At 43.0% G+C, this 19,751-nt stretch overlaps 1 protein-coding gene across 1 annotated transcript in view; it reads right to left on the bottom strand.

Moving 5' to 3' along the window:
* Window positions 1-17,218, bottom strand: part of MORC4 (MORC family CW-type zinc finger 4) — a 56,461-nt gene extending 39,243 nt beyond the window's left edge. Inside the window, 6 exon segments of the mRNA XM_054695622.1 lie at window positions 832-979; window positions 2,355-2,572; window positions 9,438-9,570; window positions 16,939-17,010; window positions 17,115-17,200; window positions 17,202-17,218. Of these exon segments, the coding sequence (XP_054551597.1) occupies window positions 832-979; window positions 2,355-2,572; window positions 9,438-9,570; window positions 16,939-17,010; window positions 17,115-17,200; window positions 17,202-17,218 (674 nt within the window).
* Between the last annotated feature and the right edge of the window lie 2,533 nt (window positions 17,219-19,751).

Genomic DNA, 19,751 nt, shown 5'->3' with positions numbered 1-19,751 from the left:
TTGACATGACAAGATCAAACAAATGATGTATCCTAGAATATTTCTAGATTGTTTGATTAGGTCTAAACACACAATCTGAAATCATCCTCACTATAATTCAAATTTATCTGCTTCAAAAATTTTTTACTTGGGCCTCCCTAGTGGCACAAGGGGTTGAGTGCAGCACTGTGAAGCTGTCCGCAGCCTCTGAACCGCAAATTCAATCCCCGGCCAGGGAGCTGGCCACATGGAGCAGCAGACCTCTCCTGTCTTGCCCTCTGCTCTCCTCAGCAGTGTATTTCAATCCATCTGCCTGTTCCGTTCCCCACTCTGTCTCCTGTGGGTCCTTTGACCTCCCACACCTCTGGCCTATACCACAGTTCTTGTATGCATAAATAAATAAAACTTAAAAAAATTTTTTTTCTACTAATCCAGCCACTCTGAAAGCAAACAATACATAGATCCTTATTTGTAAAATTTTCAGGCAGGTTGTGCTGCTACCCTGATTTCTCTTCCTCATACTTTATTTTCATTGTCAAATAAGGTAAAATAACTATCATTTACCTACCTCAAAATAAATGTCCCTGAATAAAAAATAGATGGATTTAAATGGATTCGGAGGATCTTAGAATGTCTTGATTATTTTGTAAGACTATTCATGTGCTACATTTTACCAACAAGAATTATTATCTCAAACAGAACTGTGATTCTAAGAAAGTTAAGGAAGGGTATGCAATGAGATATAAACATGTATTAAATTGATCTATTCTGCTTCTCTAGAGAGACTTATTAAAATGTACTTTGTCATACTACCTTTGCTAATTAGAATCTACCCCCCTTGAAATACTATACCTGCGGATGTTCCAAATGAGAACGCGAGTTCCTTTTTTGCCTGGGATGGCATCAAACTGGGACAGCAGGTCATTTTCACTGTTGAAAATTGAATAATTCAAGATGGCTTCTAGGCTGGGCAAGGAATCCTCAGTAATAATCATTTTTTGTAAAAACAAATATAGTCAAAGAAAAATTAATACCTTAGGATGCTATCAATTGGGAAGATCTGCCTGTTGGGTTGTGTGCTTAGACCAAAATATAGACATAAAGCATGTGTGTTACTGCTACAGAAGAAAAGGGAATGGGGAGAATGGTTGTGGAGACAAACAGCAACATCAGCTACACATGCAGAATACCGCTTCAAAGACAGAATGTAAACAGAGACAGTCCTATATTTAAGAAATAGGCCAAAGGCTGAATCTTGAAGACTCTTTGGAAGCAATGAATTCAAAGCCATGCTGCTTGATGTCAAGACAACCTGGTGTCTAAAAGGAATAATAACTTGTCCAGGTAGAAGGATGTGAGCTAGTCTGCTATCCGATAAACTGATAAATGGTATGTTTCTAGGCATAAGACACAAATATAGCTACACTTAAGGGGAAAAAAGAGAAGGCCCAGGGTAATGGTGGTGGCGAAGAGATACCCTATGTAGGTCAAATCACATAACAGTGAAAATTTCAATGCAGCAAAAACATTTCATGGCACAACTCTTTTTTAAAAAATTAATAAACAGTAGTCATAGGAAAACGGAGTAGAAGCTGCCCTTTGTTATGACACATTTACACTACAAGGACACATCTCTATTTGTAAGGGTGTCTCCCTCTCTGGACTAGGAAGATGACCAAATCTCTAGAAATTCATTAATGGAAATGGTGTTGACTTAAATCTGCTTAACAACTGTGCCCGTTTATGGTGCTTTCCTGGTAACCACCCCAAAATAGCATTCCCCTCACCCCATATCTTTTGTCTTTAGCTGAAGACTTTAATTAAAGTAATAGCTCTGGGCCATTCCAAGAAGCTACTCCATTTTCCTGGGTCTCTCCCATGTATATAGGAGGTATACATGTTATTAAACTTGTTTGGTTTTCTGTTTAAAATATTATTTAGTATTTTGATTAATTTTCAGTCCTTTACATAACTATATAACTTCTGGGTTACATTTTTACTCCTCCATAAGTGCAATGTCCCATGCCCTTCCTTCCCTTTTCCTCCTCCCCTCTCCCCCCATTCCTTCTGGGAACCAGCACATTTTTCACAGAAGTTAAGAATTAAATACTCTCTTTTTACCAGAATGTGTTCTTTGGTTATTTATATTCCTATACATACACACACACACACACACATATTTAAACCATCCAGTATCTATCTAATATATATATATATTTAAAAGAGGAAAATTCCAGTTAAATTTAAGACATTTGAATACCTCTTTAAATATAAAAACTCTTATAGCCGGATTTGACCTGAAGAAAGAGGTTTCTATTAAAATAGTCCAGTTAGACTAATTTTTAACCAACAGTCTCCACTTCCAGAAAGGATATTGTTTTGCTGGCTGAATGGAACAATGGGTACAATAACAGCCTGGGCCTGGACACATTCCAGATAGGTCTGTGACAGAAGTCCAACAGTGAGAGTACCCCCATTCTTGGTGAAGACTAGAGCGTCCTTTCCTAGCCGCATGGAGCCTGACTTGAAACCATTACCAAAGACCCCGATGGGACACTGGCTCTTCTTTATTACTTTATCTGTAAAGCCAAAGCTGTAATTACACAAGAAAAAAGAAATCAGAAATGTAAAAAAGCATCCTAAGAAGGATAACAGACAGAAGTTTGGCTTACAAATGAAGAACACTTGCAAAAATTCCTCCTGTTTTCTTCCTGTTGGTATTTCTGGACAAAATTATTAACTTCAAAACACAGGAAATTACTATGGGGTAGTGGGACTAATTTTCTATAAGGCTTGTATGTACATAAACATTTCCATAACATGTAAGTCAAGCTTTGTGAAAGCAGTCTCTTGTCAGTGACTAGGCGAGATAGCCGGGGAAGGCCACAGGCAGTTTGCAGCGATAAAACCATTCTAATTGTTAGAACTAAAGTTAGGTTACGGTGAAAATGACAGTTATCTCACAGTATACCCTAGAAAATGTAATGAAAGTACCAGATAGTGGCACTGGTCAGAGGTGCGAAATAGACATCCCCTGGTTATATGACCCTGTAGAAATCTGAAAGTCAGAGGTTATATATCTTGACAATCTCAACTCTCCACCCAAAGGATAACCCTTCTAATTCTTACCCTCCGCTCCATCTGCTGGGACAGTTCATTGGATTGTGCCCAACAGATAAAAATAGGTAGTTCTACTTCTGAGTATCAGCAAACAGCTGCAGTATTTCTCTCTTGTTCTATTAAGGGCGTTTTACTGAGCCACCTCAACAATCTCCTTATAATCAGCTTAATCTGGGGGCCAGATCCCTTCCCTTCCTTATATTCTTCATTCAGACACACACACAAAATAATAGAACCAAAAGAAAAAATCAGAGATATGAAAGGTAAACATGATTCTCTTCCTCCTGTATTATCTTCCCTCACCACAAATAAAACTACTTTTAAGCACTTCTTCTCTTCAGATTGACTAATCATACAATGCCGTACACTACCATTCATTCAATAAATATTTCCTAAGTAGCTATTATGTGCCATGCATTGTGCTAAGTACTGGAGACACAACTGTTAATAAAAGACACATGTTTCTTGCCCTTGTGGTTTACCATCTAAGGAAGGATTTTGTATATTACAGATGAGAATCTTCACCAACATAATAGATGTTTTGAGCAGCTTGGTCTTGGCTCTCACTCTTTTGAGCAGGGCTGAGGTACTAGGTTTCTAATTCCTGAAAGCTGTGGTTTGTGTTTATATCATAAGAGAGGGGGCCACTTTTTAATTTCCTAATTCAAAGTGTTATGCAATGATTATGTCCTTCTAGAGTAGACACTTTACAGGAGTTTGTATATCATACAAATGACTCTAGCCACAGAAAAAAAGGTAGTATCTAGGGCAGTGGTTCCTTTAAAAAAAAAAACAGCACTGGGCCTCCCCTGGTGGCGCAGCGGTTGAGCACTGGACTGCGAAGCTGCCGGCAGCCTCTGCAGCGCCGGTTTGATCCCTGGCTGCTCCCCGGCCACCGGAGGAGGGTCCCACATAGCGCGCAGACCTCTCCTGCCGCCCGCTGCTCCCCTCAGCAGTGTATTTCGGTCCTTCTGCCTGTTCTGTTCCCCGCTCTGGCTCTGGTGAATTCTCTCACCCTCCCGCGCTTCTGACTGTACCCAGTGCTTGTATAAACAAATAAAATCTTAAAAAAAAAAAAAACCCAGCACTGACTTTCTGTTGTCTGTGGACTTGAGTATTCCAGGAAATAAACTTAATAGAAATTGGTAAGATTCAGCGTTCATATTCCTTTTGTGAAGAACTGGCTAGAAAAGATGGGTGATTATGAGAATTAAATTATGTACTGAATGCACAATATTTTATAAATAATAGCATAGTATTCAAACTTTAATTTTAAATGAACTCTTCAACTATTTTTAATGTTAAAAAGCTTCAATTAGGTGATCAAGGGAACGTGCTGAAATCAAGGGAGACTACAGGACTCCCTTAATTTTCTATTCATTCTTGCCTCTGCTGTCTATCATCTCTTGTTTTCCTTTGTAAGTATAAACCCTCACTGTGTTACCTGGTTTGGGGAGACCAGAGGACTATATAAGGTTGAGAAGATAAGTGGTAGGGCAGGGCCAGAACTAGAATGCAAAAGGATAAGAATAATGAGGAGAAAGGAGCTGGAAGTTCTAGGTTTTGTGGCTATTATTATGTTCCTCCTGTTGCTGTTATATTCCACTGAACTCTTCTGTGTGCTCTTTTATTCCACTTACACTCCTATGTTAGGTATTTTATTTAACCGCAAATTGCAGAATGGATGCCAGATAGCAATTAAATAACTACAGGCATACCTCAGAGACACTGCAGGTTTGATTCCAGGCTACTGCACTGAAGCATATATCACAATAAAACAAATCATGAATATGTTGGTTTTCTAGTGTATATATAAAACTTATATTTATACTAGGCTGCCATCTATTAAGTGTTCAATAGCATCATAGCTTATAAAAATGCACATACCTTAATTTAAACACACTTTATTGCTTAAGAAGTTCATCATGTGCCACTTCTAAACCATTTTGCTAGTGGAGGGTGACAGTAGTAACATCCCAGATCATTGATCACAGATCACCATAAGAGATAAAATAATAATGAAAAGTTTGAGATATTGTGATAAATTACCAAAATGTGAGAGACATGATGTGAGCACATGCTGCTGGAAAAATGGTGCCAATAGACCACCTTCCTTGTCACAAATCTTCAATTTGTAAAAAAAAAAAAAAGCAGTATCTGTACCACACTATAAAGCACAATAAAATGAGGTATGCCTTACCTAATATAAAAGCCCATACAGTAAACAATAATTGAAATATAGGAATGAATTTTATGTATTTCGGGACAGCTTGGTCATTTTCTACAGAGATAGCTCAGATAGGTGGTTTGTCTTCACTAAATAAGTCCTGCTTTATCATCAGGGTGGGGGGAGGGGTGGATACCAGCTCTTTTGAGTAGAATCTAGAACTATAGCAGCTGGTCTTCAATTCCCTAAAATGTCAAGAATCTAGAATCTAGAGAAAGAAATTTAAATTGAGATTCTAACCAATGAAATAAATCTGGGCAAGTCCATGGACACACAAAGGCAGGTACTGCTGTTGCCCGGATATCCTGGTGATGTAACCAGCAATGTAAAAGGATGAAATACTGCTAAGCACACTGTTAATCTCTGGCTTGTTTTAGAACAAACCTACTAGGAAAAGTACTTCTATACAGAGGTAGAAATACCTTCAATCTGTGGCTTTATGGCTGCTTTTAGTCCATGACCTTTGAAAGAGGTGTTTCACCTTGCTGAACATATAGATTATCTGGTTCACACACTACCCCCAGAAGCTAAAGAAAATTAATCATGGACCATAAAGTAATTCAATTATAGGTTTTCCCTTTTTAATTTGATTTCATGGGATTCTGTACATATGGGAAAGAGTGTCGGTGTAGTTATATAACTATTTCATTACTCTGAAAATAGGAAAAAGTGCTTAAAGAGTTGGAAAATGTGGATAGAATTATAAATGTTATAGGTCAAACAGAATTTCTGTAGGCTTAATAATTTGAATAATCACCTCTATTATTTTTTCCAAATACAAAAGTAAAGCCCCACACCAAAGACAGAAAATTTAATATACTTAATAAAGATTTTCAAAGCTATCTCTACAGTTCAACTACCTAAGAAGAAATGAGGGTAAGTGGAATCCTTGGCTAGAAGTTAGGATTGGACTAAATGATCTCTTTTAAATAATGGGACCTTCTAGCTGATTCAAGTTTGTTTTAAGATATAATCACAAATTAAATCCAGTACATACACTATACATAACCCAGAATTCATTTAAAAAATTCTCTAAAATTAATTTTAAATCTGAGAAATAATTGCTCAGCTTAAATTAGTGGGAAACATTTGGCATGCTAATGCCAAAACATGCTAGAGCTAAAGAAGTTTCTGCCCCCTCTTCTCTGTTTTATTACTTGGGGAGGGACAAAAATTTTGAATGAATGATACTCAGCCTTCATATTTCAACTCAAATGTCATTTCTTCAGGGTAGCCTTTTTTGATTCATTATATGCTCTCATAGAAACTGTACTCTTCATAACACTTACTTTTAGATGGGATGACCCATTTAGTTTTATTACGAGTCAATTCTTTTCTATCTCATTCAACTGTCAGCCCCTAAGAACTAGGATCATGTTTGTCTGGTTCACCACTTTGTCTCCAGTGACTTTCACATTGGTGCTGAGAAAAAACTGTTGAGTGAATTTGGAACAAAGATTGTCACAATTATTTTGAAACCATCCTCCTCCTTCCTCCTGCCTTGTAATTATAAATGTCAACTTTCACAGGTGTAGTATTGTAACAGGGGAAGGGGAGGTTCCAGATTCCCTGCCCTACCCTAAGGAAAGGTGGAGTTGAGCAGGGAGGGAAGCTAGAGAAGATGGGGAGAAGGAAGGAAGGATGATGAAGATTTTGAGAAGGCACATTGCAGAGAGACATGTGAAGAGGCTGTGCTTGCTTCTCAGCCTTGAACTTGCACCAAGGACTTGGGGAACATGGAAAGAGACATTTGGAAGAGGCAGAGATGTGGGTGAGAGACCCATGGGGAAGCTGACAATAGCAGCCTTTATCTTGACTTGGGCTTTGATTTTACTCTTCCAGACTTGCCTGGTGACTTCTGCCTCCCCCACCATTTTTTTAAAGGTTTATTTATTTATGCAAGAACTGGGGCACAGGCCACAGGCGCAGGAGGGTGAGAGAACCCACCAGAGACAGAGCAGGGAGCAGAACAGGCAGGCGGACCGAAAACACTGCTTGAGGGGAGCAGCGGGCGAGACAGGAAAGGTCTGCTGCGCCATGTGGGTATCTTCCTGGCCGGCTGGGAATTGAACCCGTGCTGCGGGCAGCTTCACAGTGCTGCGCTCAACCTGCTGCGTCACCAGGGGGACCCCCTTCTGCTCCTTTCCTATGGGTCCCCACCAGAAGGTGCCTTAGACTTGTGGCAAGCTTTTGAGCCTCAGCAGTCCTGCTCTTCTCTCTATTGCATACTAATTGTATTAAAGATTCAAGTTATTTTCTCTCTCTCTCTCTCTCTTTTTTTTTTTTTTTTGTGGGACCCTCACCAGCTGCCGGGGAACGAACTGGAGCTACAGAGGCTGCGGGCAGCCTCGCAGCCCAGCACTCAACCGCTGAGCCACCAGGGGAGGCCCTAAAGTTATTTTCTATTTTTTTTTTTTTTTGCACAGAAGAAATGGGGTGTAGGATAGAGGTACAGATGACTCACCAGAGACAGAGTGGGGAGCAGAACATGGAAATTTTTATTGAAATACACTGCTAAAGGGGGGCAGCAGGCGAGACAGGAGAGGTCTGCTGTGCCATATGTGGGTCACCGACCTGGCCGGGGATCAAAATAAGATTGTAGAGATGAGAGTTAAGTCTCAACTTAACCCCTACACCACCAGGGAGGCCCTAAAGTTATTTTCTATGAAGATCTTATGCACTAGAATATGTTTTGTCTTGATGAGATGGATGGCAGAACCACTATAGAGCAGAAAGGTTTGGGGGTCCCAAGGTACCGCTCACCCTGCACAGTAACAGTCCCACTGAGAAAATGGAAGGCAGAAAGATTTTTCTGGGGTCGCTATTTGACACCCATGTCACTGGATAAGATGTGGTGAGAAGGAGTGATTAAGAAGATAAGTGATTTTAGAAAAAAGAACCCCAATGTATACAGAATTAGACAGAAATAATTTGGTTCCATTACATCTAAAGTTGTATTTTTCTTAATATAAAACAATAAATTTGTGACCAGCAACATACTGGTCACATGCTTGTCTCACTTTTAGAGGTTTTTCTTAAATACTCTTCTAATTAATAAGAGTCTGAAAAGCAAGCACACAGATTTCAGAGTGGTTAAAAAAAAAAAAAACCTAAGCTTATAATTGGGTATGCCCGAATTTTATTTTTTTCTTTGCAGGATCAAAGGGATTTTCCTACAAACAGGATTATAAAATTACAATAACTTAATAGAGAATTCCAACCAAAGGAATATTTTCCATTTTGATAGTTTGGAATCCTTTCCCTCCTCCACAGCACCCTTCATTGCTACTCATGCTTCACACACGAGTCCAGGAAGCCACACGGAGAATATTCAACCTCATCTACTAACAAGGAAGAGCGAAGGAAGGAGTTGAGGAAACACATTTACTGAGTGATATGCGAAGATAATGAAGTACATTGTCAAGTACAAACCTTTGAAAGTAAGGAAATGAACCGAGAGTGGCATGGGAATCTATCACCAGCTTCAGCAGGTAGAAAAGAGCATTTCCTAACTTTGCATGTCTACTTCAAAACCTTCAAAGATTATACAAGTGAATGTCTTGTTTATCTTTTCACAAGGCTTGGTTATACCCAGGTACCTTCATTGTTCTAATCCACAAATTGCCCCACCTCTAATGTTTCTGATTTAAGAGTAAGTTTGGATGAATATAAATTGGAGAAGGTCTGATGGGTCTTTACCTTTGCTGCTGTTTGCCTGACCTCCCATCCCTGCTCCTTCTCCTTTACCTAGTTAAATTCTACTCATTCTTAGATCTCAGCTTAAACATGACTCATCTAAGAGGCTTTTCCTGACCTCCTCGATCAGATTGGGTTCCCCTCTTGTCTTACCCTGCTATATCCTTTACTTTCCTATTGTTATACTTAACATTTTTTTTGATTACTTGCTTAATTGTCTGAATTTCCAGCTAGACCATCCATCCTGTGAGTGTAAGAACAGTGTCTGTTTTATAACCAGTCCCGGCACATAATAGATGCTTAATTAATATTCGTTGAATGAATAAAAGGAAAGTAAAATGTCACAGAAAGCTATTAAGGTTTATATAGAATTCATAATCTCAAGCCAAGAAAAAAAGAATGAAGACATTTTTACCTGAGCATTCGGTGCAGTTTATGAGGTGTCATCCCACATCCATCATCAGTAAAGGTCAAACAAGATTTATTCTTGACTTCCTCAACATCTATAAAGACCGTCCTGGCGGATACATCTGGATCTACAGCATTATCTGCAAAAGGTAGAAATCTGTGATATTAGATATCTCTTTCTAATATTCTAGTAACATCTTTAGTTCAGTGATGGAAACTGTTCTTAATTCCCTTCTCATGTATGTTACAGAGGGTGAGCAGGGAGCATTAATGGCAGTGCACTCACTAGGTCATAGGAACAATAGGAATGATGGCAGATGGGGTTAAGAGGCTGATTGCTAGATTTCATAGAATGACTGGACTGCAATCTGCCTTTTTCCCCTCAAACTTCCGAGTCTGTGCCCTGTTTTTGTCTTATTACTTCTCCTTTAGCCACATTATGGCTCATGAATACATACAGTAAAGGGTGGCTATGGAAAAGAGGTAAATCTACAATTCTGGTACAAATAGGTGCATACTACAAATAGACACAGCTTATTTGTGAACATCTTATTTTCTTTTTTTTTTTTAATTTTATTTTTATTTATTTATTTTATTTATTTATACAAGCACTGGGTACAGTCAGAAGCGCGGGAGGGTGAGAGAATTCACCAGAGCCAGAGCGGGGAGCAGAGCAGGCAGAAGGACCGAAGTACACTGCTGAGGGGAGCAGCGGGCGGCAGGAGAGGTCTGCGTGCCATGTGGGACCCTCCTCAGGTGGCCGGGGAGCAGCCGGGGATCGAACTGGCACTGCAGAAGCTGCGGGCAGCTTCGCAACCCAGCGCTCAACCGCTGCGCCACCGGGGAGGCCCAGAACATCTTATTTTCTACATTTTAATATCACCGCTTCTGGTAAAGGACATAGGTATCATCACCATCCCTGTTTTGTAGCCTAACATTCATTGAAAGAGTGAGAGGTAAAAGCAAAACGTTTAATGTCTGCCAGGATGGCAGTGATGGCAGCAAGCATCTTTAGAGAGGAGGAGTGATTGTGCTTAGGTACTTCGTAATCATTCTAAAAGTGAGGCTATCGTGAAATGGAGAACACAGAATTAGAGTTAAAAAAAAAAAACAAAGTTTCACAATTCCTCCTGAGTTATGTTTTCATAATGGGTTCTTTATTGAAGACATCAAATCCTATTTTCACATGTGTCATGTCCACCATCTTAGGGAGTGTCATGTGCCTAGTAGTCACGTCTTTTTATCACATACTAGTTTACACAATTGTCAGTCACTACACAGTGGCACAAAAGTGTTATTAGGGCTCACTGGTCTGAGCGTGAGGGAAGTCTGTGCAGTGTGTAAGAATGGGTTCCTTAAGCACTTCTCTCTTTACTAGCCCTTTAATCAAGGCAGAAAACTACTCCCCCAACCTTCCCTTTCACTGGCCTCCTATGCTGCTGTGCGGACACCACATGGCTGGGCTGAGAGACTCTGGGTGGGTTCCTGACTGGCACTGTTCAAACTGTGGCAGTTCTCCACTGGGCTTCCGTTACAAGCAAGAGAATTATCACACATCCTCAAAATATCTATTTTTACAGTACAATTAATAATATCAGCTACAAACACTAGGGTGTGTGGAATGCCCATCAAACACAAGACGCATTCCTTTCAAACACCACAGTGGAGTTGCCATGGCGACTGTAACTTGGAAAGTCTTAACATCAGTAAAGCGTCACCCATAGTCCCAGAAGCGTGTTAAGAGGGCTGATATTGTTGATCTTTAAGGACCAAGTGAGGCCAAAGCTCTGTGTTATATGGTAAATCAAAAGGGCCAACCTTGAATGGGAATCATAAGTTTGACATGCAGTGATGCCTTTAAGTGTTTTACTTTGTACAAGAGGCAGCTGTTTTTTCAACTGACAGAAGGATGCAGTACTTTGACGCTGCCTATGTTGTTTTAAGAAGCCACTTGGTGGGCCTTCCCGGTGGCGCAGTGGTTGAGCACTGGGTTGCGAAGCTGCCCGCAGCCTCTGCAGCGCCGGTTCGATCCCCGGCTGCTCCCTGGCCACAGGAAGAGGGTCCCCCATGGCGCGCAGACCTCTCCTGCCGCCCGCTGCTCCCCTCAGCAGTGTGCTTCAGTCCTTTTGCCTGGTCTGCTCCCCGCTCTGGCTCTGGTGGATTCTCTCTCACCCTCCCGTGCTTCTCGACTGTACCCAGTGCATGTATAAATAAATAAATAAATCTTTAAAAAAAAAAGAAGCCACTTGGCAAATGCTCGCACTTGTGAGGCGATGCCAAATCACTCTGAAGCCATCAGCTACACTGCAAATGTGCCCCTGCAGACGGCCCTGGGGACCTTGCAGGAGATTGCCTGCTGAAAAGCCCTCAGACCACCCAGCATCCCCTAAAGAGGCCTTGAGGTCCAAGACCCAGGTCTAAGGACCAGCGAGCTCATGTGGGAGGACCCCTAAAAACAGAAAGAAGCAAAAGCCCCTTATGCACACACAGAAAACTATCAGCCAAAAACTCACTTCAGCCACATCTGACATGACGTGTCCTCAGGCCCCGCTATATGTCCCTCCTGGGAGAAACAAGTCACACTCTGGAACTGCCCCAGAATCAACCTGCCATCACATCTTACTGCCAGATGTATAAAGCCTGCATGCTCAGACTTCGCACAGCGCCACTCCAAGTCTGTCTGTGTACATGACACACCTCCATGCATTTTTTAGCCTCCACTCTGCAACCACGCAAGTAGACCAGGGTCCAGGCCTGATGTCACCCTGTGACCATGCTGGAATTAAAACTGCACAATCCAGAGGGAAACCAAGGAACTCTCGACTATGCTTGGTCCTTGTGTATTTTGTGAGGTCCTTAACCTGCCCACAAGCTGGCCCCGGGGTGAGGAGGGCCCAATCCCTGCCATCCTGGTGCCTGTGTTGGAGGTATGGTGGTCTGGATGACTCTAGGACTCATCCCTGGCACCAAGTGACATGCTTGTACAGTCTGATTCTGTTTATTTGGTTGGCTTTTTAAATTTGTGTTTCAGAGATCCGATTGGTTTTGTTTTCTAATTTTTGGTTTTGATGTTCTGAGGTTTGGTTTGGTTTTTCCACTTTCTCTGGCATTTATTTATTCATGCTTTTGATCACGGTCATATTAAAAACTGGTCTTGTGCGGGAAAAAACCTACTTGGCAAGTGGGCCCTGAATTGTTTGGGGACCTATCAGTCACTTTTGCTGGCATACAGCAAGGATCATCATTGAGACTAATACCTTTAACTTGTAAATCAACAGGACATCATTTTTACATTGCAAACTTTGAACACAGAGGAACTTCTTCCTAACATTTTATGAACACACTACTCCAATATGTAACATATCAATTCTAACTCCATAGTTCATAGGTCTCTCACAAAATCGTTTTTACTTTTTTCCTACTTACTGTGAGTTTTTGTCCAAACTTCACTAGGTGCTTTTTTTTTTTTTAAAAAAAAAAGAAGGTTTATTTATTTATGCATCCAAGAACTGGAGTTCAGGCCAGAAGTGTGGGGGGTGAGAGGATTCACCAGAGACAGAGTGGGGAACAGAACAGGTGGATTGACTTGAAGTACACTGCTGAGGGGAGCAGTGGGTGAGTCAGGAGAGGTCTGCTGCACCATGTGGGTTGCTCCGTGGCCGGGGATCAAACTCATGCTGCAGTGGCTGCAGACAGCTTCATAGGCTGTGTCTTAACCCCTTGTGCCACCAGGGAGGCCCACCAGGCGCTTTTTATAAGAACACCCCCCAAGAGTTTTAATACAGGCACTTCAGGAGTTACAGAGTAGCTGCCAGGCGTAGCTAGACATTTTATCTCCTTGGTTGGAAGCTGGTGGAGTATGGGGGGAGGGGGGATGCAAGAGGCCAGGGTCAGCTGGAGTGGTAGGGAACAAGCGGTCAGCAGGCTTGGCCGACAGCAGTAAGCACAGCTTTGCACTTACTTTCAGTTTTAAGTGGCCTTCCACTTAACAAATGAAATTATAGTAACAACAAGGTCGACCTCAACAAATGAATTTATGATAAAACACCAACTAATCTGGTGTCTGGTTTCAATCCTACCTCTTGCTGCTTAGCCTTCTACAAACTTGTCAACACCTAGCATAAACTCTCAGGATCTCAGGAATCGATCGCCTCCTATCCATCCAGTCAATAAACAGAGAGGACAGGGAGAGAACCCCTACTCCTCACCTCTTATAAACCGCTTAACCAAGAGCTGCACTACCAGGTCCTGGGGTGTCTTTATCCTCTAACCTGGCCCCCTCAATCCCATGTACTACCAGACTCCAGGGCATCTTATCTCTCCTATCCTGGACTGTGCTATCCTTAGTGGGAGGACCCTATCTCTACCTTCTCCTTGCCTACCATTTAGGGAAAACAACCAGATCCCCTGTCTTTCCCAAAAGCATTGTAACGGAAGCCTCATGTCATCATAAGACACAGCCTATGAAGCAACGAGAAACTGTCTCATGACAGCATCCCATGAAAAACAGAATGGCAAGTGGGACGTGGATTTGAGGTAGGGCTTCACAAGCCTCCCATCTCTTCCTGTTCCAGGAGGGTGGCCTGTGTGGATTCCTGCAAGGTCACCAGGCCAAGCTGCTGCCCTACAGATATCCTGCAAACGCCTGAAAGTATTCTTGTCTGAACATAAGGGCATCATTTCTGACCCAAGCCTATTCTTCTTCCTCTGTTCCATATATTTATACACAGTCTCAGCATTCAAATGACCACAAGTTTGAGCTTTGAAAGTTATTTCTTATCCTTCCCTCTCCCTTGCTCTATATATCCCTAGGTGCTCTCACAGCTTGCTTTTTCTATTCCCATTGTCACTCTGAGTTGACAGAGTGTATTCCCTCTCATTTGATTACTGTGATAAGTTCCTAATTGGTCTTCTAAAGCTATGTCTTCCCCTTCCCCTTCTCCAATGCAGTTTATATGCTACAGCAAGATTAACTTCCCTAAAGTGTAGCTCTGCTCATGACATTCCCTGCTTCAGAGGAAAAGACCAAATACCAGAGCCTCCCAGTCACACCCTAGTCCCAGTCCGTCTTTTTTAAAACCTCATTCCCTACTTGGTTCTTAGAGCAGAAAGGTTTGTATTTGAGTGTTCCCTTGAGTTTTGTCATTTATAAGACATGTAACCTTGGAAAAGTCAACTAAATTCTCTGAGCTTTTGTTTCTTTATCTGCAGGAGAATCATCATCATCATCATCCTTTACTTCAAAAGGTAAAGTTAAAAATGTATTTGTGAAGGTTCTATGTGAATTCGCTAAGGACCTAGTTGTGATACTTGTGAACCCCATGCTCTAATTAAACTCAACTACTCAGCATTCCTAGTGCCTTTGCCCACGCAGTTGTTCCTTTTGCCTGGAATGCCCTCCCCTCCCCACACCCATATCCACATGTCCCAATCCTTCAATCTCAGCTCAGATGTCACCCCTTCTAAGAAGCCTTTCCTAGCCCTGTACTTCCCAGTAAGCTGGAAGTCATGGCTCCTTCATCTGAACTGCCACAGCACTTGATAAGTCTATGGTTGTCAATATATGGCTTTCAATTTTATTATACAAAGCACAGACCCTCCGTACATGTTTTACATCCTCTACTAGCAGAGTGAATCTGTGTTATATTCATTTTTGTACCTACATGGTGGCCTTAACCATAGTGAGTGCTACATTTATCAAATGAATGAGTCACTAGAAAATTAATGTATAAGTGAAGGAGAAAACTGTTGAAGGAAAACCTGCAATGAAAGCTTTGGATCAACACTTTGCTCTCCTTTTCCCTACTATTAATATTATCATGGATCGTTGGGATATGTTTTCAAAATCTGTATCTGTATGCATATATATGCATGTGTGTGTGTATATGTACACACAATACACACACACATACACGCTTGCAGTCATATGGGACACCCTGGGCCAGGTTTAGTTTTTTTTAAGGTAATGCTTAAGACAAAAATCATATATATATGCAAAATTAGAAACTGATCAATCTCCTTTTTGTCCTTTTGTGCCGGCTTATTCCTTTCTTTTTTTAAAATTAAATTTGTCGGTCATTTATATATCCATATATAATTTCGGGGTCACATGTTTATTCCGCCACATGTGCACATGCTTCACTCACCCTCAAGCAAACCTACCTTGGCAATGCCCCATCCCCACTTTTCTCCTACCCCTTTCCCTCCTCCCCTTTTCCCCCAATCTTTAAATCACCCCTCTAAAATTCAGTACACAGTACAACAAAAGACACATATGGTTTTGCACTGTGAAGGAACAACAGATAGAAATTCTGTGTCCTGTTTTCCATCATGTAAGTTGTTGTTTTCCCCTCTTTTTCTCTTTTGTTTGTAAGTTACAAGCACAAAGACCTCATTCCCAGGGTTTCCCTCAAGGTGCTATGCAAAACCTTAAAGACTCAGTTCCTGCTCTCTAGTATTCAAAACATATTAATGTAACGTTTTTTTTCTGCTTCTTCTAATGGACAGCCATACCTCTTGTAAGCATTCTGGGTCATGGTCAAACTCATCAGAATTCCCTGTCAACCTTCCAAATAACTCCCTTGACCATGTCCTTCTGGACACAACTTCCTGCCCAAGACAACTCTTACAGCATGGCCCAGCAACTGCTGAAGTAGTGTCTGAAACTCATTCAGGGAGCTTGGAAGCATTTTCAAGATTTTTGTTTGCTGCTACCTTGCTCTATAAATATCGTTCCCTTCTTTTTTTTATTTTGGAAACATTCATAATGTGCTCTGTATGCTGCTGCGTTTTGCCTGAGAATGCTACCCCCCTTTGCTTTCCACACACTATTTAGCATACTACTGCAAAAGTTGGTACACTTGGTAGGCTTCAAGGGATCAAACGAAAACGCTTGAAAAGCAAACATCAGTGGTAGAGGAGAGGTTAAGCGCTCAGTATTCATTCCAGCGGAGCGAGGGCGCTCGTGGACCACGGACCCGGCCCTCCCCAGTCTCAGGAGCCAAATGCACTCGTGTCATCTCTTATGAGATGTCTCACCATTCCCAGACTCTCTTGTCCCCAAAGTTAAAGCACTCCGTTTTCCAGAACTGTCCCCACGACCCTACCGAGTCCCCAACAATGCCCCTTTGCCAGCAGGGCTTCATCCTTCCGTCGTAGGTCCCTGTGGCGCCCAGCTGCCTGGGGGCCCGATATTTTTATGCATCTCCTTTTGATTATTAACGAGGTTATCCTAAAGTGCCCGGAACATCGCGAGCCAGAGAGAAAAAGAACACAGGAGTTCTCACTCCTCCGACACATCTCGTTTCCTCCGCTTTATTTGCGGGACCTCGTCCCGGCCGAAAGAGCCGGCCCCCACCTCCGCCCGCGGAGCCGAGGCCGGTCCCGACGCCCCCACCCAGTCCCGGCCCGCCCGGCGCGGCTCGGCACATTCCTCTCGCGTCCGCTGCTGCACCACGTTGGCACCACTGCCTCAGGCGATCGCGGCCAGGCCCGCCCTCGCCACTCACCTAGCAGCTCCGCGATGGCACTGAAGGGTCGCGTGTGGCTGCTGGAGTTGCTCTGGAGGTAGCGGGGCTCATCTGGGGGCGAGAGAAGGTCCCGTCCGCGTGAGGCCTCGGCCGCGCGGGCCCTCCCGCGCGCCCCCCGGGGCCCGCGCGCGCGTCCGCCCCCTCGGGCCCCAGACCTACCGTGCTCAGGCGGATCCCCAAGGCCTGCGGGCCGCCGCCTGGCCGGGCCAGCCCGCCTCCCGGCGCGCCAGGGCCCGCGGGCCCCTCGGTACAGGAGCATTTTTTTGGCCGCCACGATACTCGTTTGCGGCAGCCGGACTCCGCGCCCGGCCGTCCCGGACTGGCCCGCCACTCACTCCCGCTCGCAGCTGGCGGCGGCCGTCCGGGGCCGGCCCTCCCTCGCTCCACCCGCAGCTGGCGGGGGCGGGCGCGCTCCGGCCACCTGTCCCGGGCGGGAGGGGTGAGGCCGGCCGAGCCGAGCGGCGGCCCCGCCTGCCAGCACCGCTCCCGACCACCGGCTGCCCGCGGCCTCGGGGCCGTACAGAAATATGGCGACCTCCTGACAGCCGCTCCTCGATCCCCGCCCCTAATTAATTCTTGGCGTTCGCCATAGGCCGGGCCGCCGAGCGGGAAAGCGCGAGGGAGGGGGCAGGGGGCGTGGGGAGGGGCGGGAAGGAGCCCGAGGAGGGAGAGGATGTAGGGATTTCTGGAACAGAATCCCAGGGAGGCTGCATGACTAACGGGCAGGATAAGACAAGTCGTACGAGTTGTAAAGACCACGGTGTTGCTATCTGGGAAGATAGCAGTTTCGCGTGATGGGAAAGCATTCTGACTACTCTGATTCGAATGCCTGCAGAAGCACTCCAGAACTTCCTAGAAGGCAATGGCATGTCATCTTCCAAGATTTGCAAGCAGGCAGGAAGGCTGTTTGTTAAAGGAGACCTTGGGGTGCACTTAAATACACCTCCCCTCTTCCCCTACCCCCTCTCCCCCGCCCTCCACCAAGTAGAGGATTAGTTAAATTGTGGCGCATCCATGAAATGGAACGCTGCAGTTCTGAAAGGCCAAGGCTACAGAGGAATATTTACTGCTTTGGAAAAATATTCATGAGGGAATTAAGGAACCAAGAAGTTACAACATTGTGCAACATGATGCCTTTTTTAAAATTGGAAAAGCAATATGAATATACACATAGGAATACATTGCGCTCGAGCACACACACACACACACGCACAGAAAAACACTTGAAATGATATATTCCAAAGTGATATCTCCAGATGTAGAACTTTTTTTCCTTATTTGTATTTTCTAGTTTTTGTACAGTAAAACATAAACTGATTATGGAACAAAAAGTTTTTAATTAAAAAAAAAGTAACATACCTTGGTATGAATGAGCCATACTTTATTTTTCCTTTTATCTATGATAATTCAGGGTTGTTTTCAATTTTTTTTTATTTATACAAGCACTGGGTACAGTCAGAAGTACGGGAGGGTGAGAGAATTCACCAGAGCCAGAGCGGGGAGCAGAGCAGGCGGAAGGACCAAAGTACACTGCTGAGGGGAGCAGCGGGCGGCAGGAAGGGTCTGTGCGCCATGTGGGACTCTCGCTTGTGGCCGGTGATAAAACTGGCTCTGCAGAGGCTGCCGGCAGCTTTGCAACACAGCGCTCAACCGCTGCGCCACGGGGAGGCCCTCAATTTTGTTTTGACAATACAAAAGGTGCTGTCTCAGACATCCTTGTGAGGTTAATTTCTGGTACTGTTATTTCTACAGAATATTGCTGTATCAGATAGTATGTGTGTGGGATGGAGACGATCAGCCCTCCCAGCAACAGCCACCTATTTTGCCATGTTTATAGCACTAGATGGTCCTGCTCTTTTAACTTCTTGTCAGCTATTTGAACAAAAAATGATATCTTCAACTGCCAGTGAAGCAGAATATCTTTCCAAATGTTGATCGTACCATTATATCCTCTCTTATAAAGGTCTATTTATATTCCTCGAGCATTATTTTTCCCCATTAGGTCCTTTACATTGTCTTTTTAGGGGGTATATTTACAAAAGTCTCTGAATACACATAAGTACAATAATAATATGAGAATGATATAATGAACCCCCATGTGCATATCACTCCAATTCAAATTATCAAGACTTTTTCCTAGTTATTTATATATTATTTTCCTCTTTTTCATTTCTGTAAACTTTTTAGAACAAATCTCAAACATCATGTCATTTGTACCCCATGCACTTCTGTAGCTCTAAAAATATGGACATTTTCTTAAAAATATGATCACAATGCCACTTTCACACCAAACAAAATTCATAACAATTCACTGGAATCCTTTACTGCCTACTCCATATTCTGATTTCCTCAATTATCTCAAATATGTCTTTTTACATTTGATTTGGTTTAAATCTAGATCCAAAAAAGATGCACAATTTACATTTGGTCCTGTGTCTTAATGCTACTTTAATGTAAAACAGTTTGTCCCTCTTTTTTCCCCCTTCATGCTATAGAGTTGTTGAAGAAACCAAGTTACTTGCACTGTTGAATGTCCTCCATTCTCATTGTTTTCCCTCTGTGTTCTCTCTTATCCTGCTTGTCTTGCTAGAGGAATAAGTATAACTTAGCTGTAAGTCACAAGTTAGCTCTAAAGCTTTCATTAAATTCCAGCACAGTTTTTATAAGCAGGAGCGCTCACAGATGGTGCTGTCCCCTTATTGCATCATATCAGGAGGTCCTCGCCTCGATATTCAGCAGTTAGTAACATTCACACTGATGAGGTGGTGGAAGCATCAACATTCCACTATAAA

Source organism: Talpa occidentalis, unplaced genomic scaffold, assembly GCF_014898055.3.
Source record: "Talpa occidentalis isolate TD23 unplaced genomic scaffold, MPIMG_talOcc4v2.1 talOcc4.15, whole genome shotgun sequence".
In the NCBI taxonomy this organism is placed as follows: Eukaryota; Metazoa; Chordata; class Mammalia; order Eulipotyphla; family Talpidae; genus Talpa; species Talpa occidentalis.
The sequence above is the reverse complement of the archived record's forward strand: the minus strand, read 5'-3'. Positions and strand labels throughout refer to the sequence as shown.